Source organism: Meleagris gallopavo, chromosome 1 (assembly GCF_000146605.3).
Source record: "Meleagris gallopavo isolate NT-WF06-2002-E0010 breed Aviagen turkey brand Nicholas breeding stock chromosome 1, Turkey_5.1, whole genome shotgun sequence".
In the NCBI taxonomy this organism is placed as follows: Eukaryota; Metazoa; Chordata; class Aves; order Galliformes; family Phasianidae; genus Meleagris; species Meleagris gallopavo.
This window is the reverse complement of record NC_015011.2, coordinates 115,110,954-115,117,892: the sequence shown is the minus strand read 5'-3', so window position 1 is coordinate 115,117,892 and position 6,939 is coordinate 115,110,954. Positions and strand designations below refer to the sequence as shown.

Here is a 6,939-nt window from a genome sequence, read left to right as displayed (position 1 = left end):
CCCTCCCCTCCCCTTCCCTCCCCTCTTCTCCCCTCTCCTCCCCATAGAAATATTTTGAAATAGCTTTGGTAATGAATATGAGGTTTCTGCCAGGGAAGCAAATGCAAATGCATCTGATCTCCAGCTGCAGATGAGCTGAAATGTGGAGTCCCTAACCCTATGTGCACACTTTGAACACTTTTTTTTCCTTTCTGCTGACAGCCTTTTAGCTGAATCCCCTCTGGAGGATTATATTAGAATGTGTAATATATCTTCTGTTTGGTGAATTCTAGGATGTTTAAAGAAAAAGTGCTGAAAGAAGCAGATTGCTGCTGTACACCTTGTCCTGAATCAATTTTTGATCTCTTTTCACTAGTGAAGCGCTGCCTATCCTTATAACAGGACTCACTTAAGTGTCCTCTGTGCTATAATATAAGCATTTCCCCTATTTTCCTAGTGCCTCCTCGCCTTCTCCTCTGTCTGCCTCACACTCTTCTGCTTCCACCCTGTAGGCAGGTCCCCAATTTCCCACAGAACAAACCCATCCAAGACAGCTCCAGCCCAAGCAGTTCCCCACATCAGCCTGATTTACCTCTTTCACAGCTCCACAACATACCTAGCTAGACAAAAGCATTTTGGTTTTTGAACAGAGAGCTTTTTTTGCCTTTACATGGTTTATTCCTACTCGAGAGGATCAGCTGGGAGATCTTTTGTTTAAGCAAATGCAGCTTGGTGTGGGGTGACTTAGTAATTTGCATTGTCTGGTATCTCCTGTCTTACATCAGAAATTAAAGAACAATAGTAGAGTCTTCTCTTCCCCGGGGATGTTGCAGGCTTGGTTTTTGTTCTGTTTTTAACAAAACCAAGAATGTTTTTTGGTGATGTGAATGTCATAGGATGATACACTGAGATCATATATTGTAGCTGAGCTTTTGTGGGCTTTCCAACAACAAATGAATAGTTCTTTGCAAAAATAGGAGTGTTTATGTCTGCAAAAGGCATTGCGTTTTGCATGGGATCTCATGTTCTGAAGTGCACTGTGAATGTAACTGAAAATATACTGCAAAGGACTGTGTAGAAAGACACAATCTCAGAGTTCATATCAGCTGTGTAAGAGAGTTTTCTTTAAGAGAGAACATTTTGTGAACAGGAGAACAAAATATCTGCAAGACTCTCTTGAAGGCAACTCTAGCATTACCCTGCATTTCATTTCTATATGTCCCAGGCATCTCCTCCACTATAAAGAAAAATTGTTCCAAACCTGTTCTAATTAAAGATAGCATTTCAAATGTTTGTAATAGGTACTCTCTTCACTTCAGCCTTTATAAGCCAAAGTCTACATCCTGATGTATTGTAGAAGCAAATTTATTTCTTTACAGGTTTTTCTTTTCCCTTTTTCCTTCCTACATTCATATGACATTTCCTGTGAGACTGTGAATCTCCAATCTGTGTGCCCCATAAAACAAATATTGGAACTGGAGGTCATTTGAAAGAAAGCCTTTCGAAGAAAGTGCTTTAATTAACATTTACTTTTATTTGCAAAGGAACCTTGAAGATCCTCTATATCGGAATATAGGTCATGGCTCACAAAGAATACCAATGATGTACTGTAAACTATGCTATTGATAAATTAGTGTCAGACTCCCAGGCGTATTAAATCTGCACAATTGTGGAGCGCTAATTATTTCTATTAATATCTATTACAGTAATGCGTAGTGACTATGGCGGAGGTCTGAGCCTGCTGTGGCGGGTGGGGGACACACAGCAGAGCCAGTCCTTGCCAGGCAGTGTTCAGCCCTGAGAAAGTAAGCAGGGGGAGGCAGGAAGCATCACTTCTCTGTTCATAGAGGGGGGGAGGTGAGGAACAGGTATTGTGCCTTGCCCAAGGTCACCTGTTCCAAGGCTTGGTGTGGAAACCCTGCAGACTCCATCCGCTGTAATGGGAGAAAAACACAGCAGCTTGGTTGCTTTTGGGGTGGTGATAACAGAGAGCTTGCTCCTAAGCACAAAGCATGGACCCCGCAGAGGCTACACAGAGGGAACCCAGGATCCCTCCCTCCTTGCCTACGTGAACACAGAGGATGTGAAGGGCTTTTCTGAGTGTTTGCATTAGAGACATAAAGCTGCAGGGGTTTTGTTCCTTGGAGGTAGGAAGGGTAAAAAAGTAATGAAAATCTGCTAAAGACTGAAAATAATTGAATTCCTTGTGTTCTTCCCATCTTCTCTAACTCCCAGAGAATATGAATTCATTGGCAAGATAAGCCAGACACTTTATCCACTTGGCCACACTGTCTTGGTTTGTATCCAGCGGACTTTACAGGTGTAAAATTAACCAGAGGAGATCTCTTCTATTGTTCTGACTGCAGTGCAAACATATGGAGAACTACAAGTGAAAAATAATTAGTACAATATTTGAGTACACGCCTGTTCCTTCCTTTTGTATGTACAACACATGTAAATCACTCTTCCTTCTGTTTCAGTGTCTGAATAAGGAAAAGTGAAATTTCCATGTTTAAAATGTGGCTATCTCTGTGAAATGGAACCTTGTGAAGATAATCTGCCTGTGAGGAGAGAGCAGCTGTGTCCAGAAATGCACACAAAAAGAAAGGTTTTATCGCTTGGCACGAGCTGGAGAATACCTTGGACTGATCTTGAAAAAATTCAATGGCAGACTTCTCTAACTTGGCTCAAACGAACTTTAAATAGCATATCTCTTAGAAAATAAATCTGCATTTGACTGATACTAAGAGGTCACGGTCCATCAATTGCACTAAAATGTTTTTAAACCTGTCCCAGTGCGTGCCCACCCGATGAACCAGGGAGTCTCCCTCCAAGGTTTTTTTCTATCTGGTACAGAAAATGTATTTATAAGTGCACCTAGATACATACTTATTCAGCAGGCTGGAGTGGTTCCAAATTAAGTGGGTTTTTAATTAAAAAAAAATCTACCTAATTATATCTTTTTCCTCATGAGACAGAAACAGATACAAAGGTGCCATTCTGATTTCTCTGATAAATAGCTTGCATTTTATTTACTTATTAAGACCATTTGGCGCTCCAGAATAGTGCCAGTTCAAGGGCTGTAGAATGCCCATTTTTTATTATTTTTCAGTGGCCATTTTCCCGACTGTGTCTGATGATCTCATGGAAGAGCTGAGGCATCTGCTCCCAGATTTCTCATGTGCTAAGTGCAGTGGAGTGGCTGGGTGGCATCACAGGGGGAAGGAAATGAGGGGGAAAAGGAACAGCAGGAGGAAAGAGGGGAGGAGGGTACAAATGGACGAACAGATAAAGTGGAGCACGAATGCAGATTGCAGGGATGCACTTTTGAATAGGAAGAGGTCTGTATAGCAGCAAGATGCATACCTGGAGATGGCAGATGTGTTCCCCTCAAGCACTAATCTGTTGTCTCATTTACTGCCCTGGGTCTTTTTCTCCCCTTCTGCAAATACATGCTTTCATTTCTGACAACAAACACTATGCTTTTTGATTGAGGATCTAGAATAAAGTTGCTATTAAAATAGATTAATATGCATATATAGCACTGTTGTGTGCATAATCACTATGGATTTCTGCCCCTGAATTTGCCATCATAAATTAGAGTGCAACTGCTCCAATCTATTAGTAACCCACTATTGGCAATTGCCTGAGGGACTATTTCATGGCAATTTACATGTGCAAATATGGTATTTGTTATAGAATCACAGAATCCTTACAGTTGGAAGAGACCTTTAAAGGCCATCTAGTCCAACTCCCCTGCAATGAACGGGGACACCACAGCTACACCAGGATGCCCAGGGCCTGATCCAGCCTCGCCTTGAAAGTCTCCAGGGACGGGGCATCCACCACATCTCTGGGCAACCTGTGCCAGTGCCTCACCACCCACACTGTTAAAGACCTTTTCCTTATATCCAGTATCCCAGTATTTCCTGTTTTTTCTATTGCAGCAAACAAAAAGAAACTCACAGTACAAACCACTGCCTAGTTACAAATATGAAATCCATTAGGTCAATTAGCAGCAGAAGGAACACTTGGGTCCATATTTAGGGTCATTATCAAATCTGCTTCAAACATAGATGCAGTCAGCTTAATGCAATGCCTCTCCTCCAGTCAGTGTGTATGTATGTACGTGCATACACAAACTCAGAAAACACTTACACCAATTATTTGCATGTGGAAATACAGCCAGGTGAGCTCTTCAATGGCATGAAGGCACAGACAAATAGGCATGTGTGCAAATGAGTGTAAAAAAAAAGCTCCCTTTAAACATTAGATTTGGAGACTGACCTCCCAGAGCTATTCCCTTGGCCTAATTCCCTACAGCGAACACCAGCAGGAGCAGATTTCCAGCCCAGCTGCAGCTGAATGTAGGTTTGCAGCAGCTGACAGCTCTCCCTGTGGCCTGGATTTAAATTGTTCTGCTGTTAGTGGTAGTGGGGGATATGGTTGGCTTGTGGGAGCAAAGCTTGGGGGGGGAGAGGGGGTTGGTAGGGCTATCAACACATTGCTGGTGGAGCATAGGTCTGCGTCCAGATGTATGCACGTTACAGACAGCAGAAACCTGGTGTTAAATTCTCTCCATCATCTACAGCAAGCCTGGTTATCTGGCTTTTGCTCAGTCAGGGGATGAAACTGCCTCCTTGCCAGGCCCCTTGATCTGGATGGGGACAGAACTCCCCAGGTCTCTCCATGGGCCCCCTTCCTCTGCTTCAGACAACTTCTGGAGGGAGCCATTTGGCTGGCTGCTGCCAATTGCTTCATTTTCTTCTTCCATTGTCTGCGGTGGGGGAGATGGCCAAGTATCTCATAAACAGCAGTGTTAAAGATGATCTCAGAGTGCCAACTGCGAGTGGAAAAAAGGCAGCAGCAGGCAGCTGGAGGAGGAGGGCTGGGCAGCCCAGTCCCAGCTTGGGGGCAGGAGCAGCACATCAGGATGTGTAGGCAGCAGGGTAGGTCCTGGCCATCCTTTTCTGGTTGAAGGGTCTGTGCAAAGTTCAAGGGCTCTTCACAATGAAGCAGCTGGGCAACACCTGCAGGCAGTTTACTTAAGTCCTTACTGGCTTATTTTGGGAATCTGACTGGGTGCCAGGCTGACGGCTTCTGAGGAAGTAAATACTTCAAGACAAAATACTCAAGTGTTTTGCCTAAGCCGTGCCTGTCGGCAGGGGGAGAAAATAAAACGAAGCAAAGTGTGCATTCAGTGAGAGCCTGGCAAGATGGAACGTGGAGCTAAGAGACACATCCTGAAGCCCGGATGGAGGTGGCTGGGTGCCAGCAGGGCAGCTTCAGCCAGGCTTGTTGCTACTTGCAAGGCCACAGCCCAGGCGTAACAGAACTCAGCAGCTCTACAGTAAAATAAGGAGTCCGGGTAAGACCCATGTAAGACCAAAGTGCTCCTGTATTTATCATAGATATACACACAGAGTGAGCTAATAAGGCACTACAATACTGATAAATGGTAAATACTAAATGCTAAACTGAGGAAGCGTGATCTTGACAGCTGAGTGGTGAGGTGGACTGTGAACCGGCTGAAGGAAACAAGCCAGAGAGTTGTGGTCAGTGGAACAGAGTTAGTCAAGTTGGAGGCCTGTGTCTAGTGGAGTCCCTCAAGGGTCAGTACTGGGACCCGTACTATTCAATATATTCATCAATGACTTGGATGAGGGAGTAGAACACCCTGTTAGCAGGCTTGCTGATGACACAAAATTGGGAGGAGTGGCTGACATGCCTGAAGGCTGTGCTGCCACCCAGCGAGACCTAGGCAGGAGGAGAGTTGGGTGGGGAGAACTTTAACGAAATACAGCAAGGGCAAGCGTGGGAACTTGTATCTGGTCAAGAATGACCCCAGATACCAGTATAGGTTAGGGACTGACCTGCTGGAGAGTAGCGTAGGGGAAAGGGACCTGTGGGTCCTGGTGGGCAGCAGGGTGACCATGAGCCAGCACTGTGCCCTTGTGGCCAATAAGGCCAATGGCACCCTGGGACATACCGGAAGGGGCATGGTAAGTAGGTTAAAAGAGGCTATCCTGCTCCTCTACTCTGCCCTGGTTAGACAGCATCTGGAGTATTCTGTCCAGTTCTGTGCCCCTCTGTTCAAGGACAGGGAACTGCTTGAGAGAGTCCAGCACAGAGCCACAAAGATGATGAAGGGACTGGAGCATCTCCCTTACGAGGAAAGGCTGAGGGATCTTTAGCATGGAGGAGACTGAGAGGTGACCTAATGAACGTTTATAAATATGTAAAGGATGTCTGTCAGGAGGAGGAGTGACATCCAGTGACAGGATAAGGGCAATGGGTACAAGCTGGAACATAGGAGGTTCCACATTAATACTAGAAAAAAAACTTCTTCATGGTGAGGGTAACAGAATACTGGAATGAGCTTCCTAGAGAGGTTGTGGGGTCTCCCTCTCTGGAGACATTCAAAACCTGCCTGGACACATCCCTTGTGACCTAATCTAGGTGTTCCTACTAAGGCAGGGGGATTGGACTAGATGAGCTTTTGAGGTTTCTTCCAATCCCTGACATTCGGTGATTCTGTGATTCTGTAACTGGTATGGAGAAGAGACAGCAGCTATTAAAATGAAGAGTTGGTAAAAAAAAGTACTCTTTTCACATCCTAGCCAGAATTCTGGCATTTATTTAGTTATTTTTAATAAATAATACAATTTTTTAGCTCTTCTCTTCTTTTTCTCTTCTCTTCTTTTTCTCTTCTCTTCTCCCTTTCCCTCTCCTCCCCTCTCTTGTCCTCCCTCTCCTTCCCTCCCTTCTCCTCCCCTCTCTTCCCCCCTCCTCCCCTCTCCTTTTAAATTTCCCTTTTCATTCCCTTTTTCCTTCCCTTCCCATTCCCTCCACATTCTCTCTCCAGTCTCCTCCCCTCCTCTCTTTTCCTTTCCTTTCTTCTTTTCCTCTCTTCCCCTCTCCTCCCCTCTCCTTTTAAATTTCCCTTTTCATTCCCTTTTT

The 6,939-nt window shown here is 44.7% G+C and overlaps 1 protein-coding gene across 1 annotated transcript in view; it reads right to left on the bottom strand.

Moving 5' to 3' along the window:
* LOC104915274 (maestro heat-like repeat-containing protein family member 2B) overlaps window positions 1-5,966 on the bottom strand; it is a 16,158-nt gene extending 10,192 nt beyond the window's left edge. The window contains exons 1-2 of the mRNA XM_010726084.3: window positions 5,853-5,966; window positions 4,624-4,756 (exon numbers count right to left, since the gene is read on the bottom strand). Of these exons, the coding sequence (XP_010724386.3) occupies window positions 4,624-4,756; window positions 5,853-5,966 (247 nt within the window). The remainder of the gene's footprint in view (window positions 1-4,623; window positions 4,757-5,852) is intronic.
* Window positions 5,967-6,939: the final 973 nt, after the last annotated feature.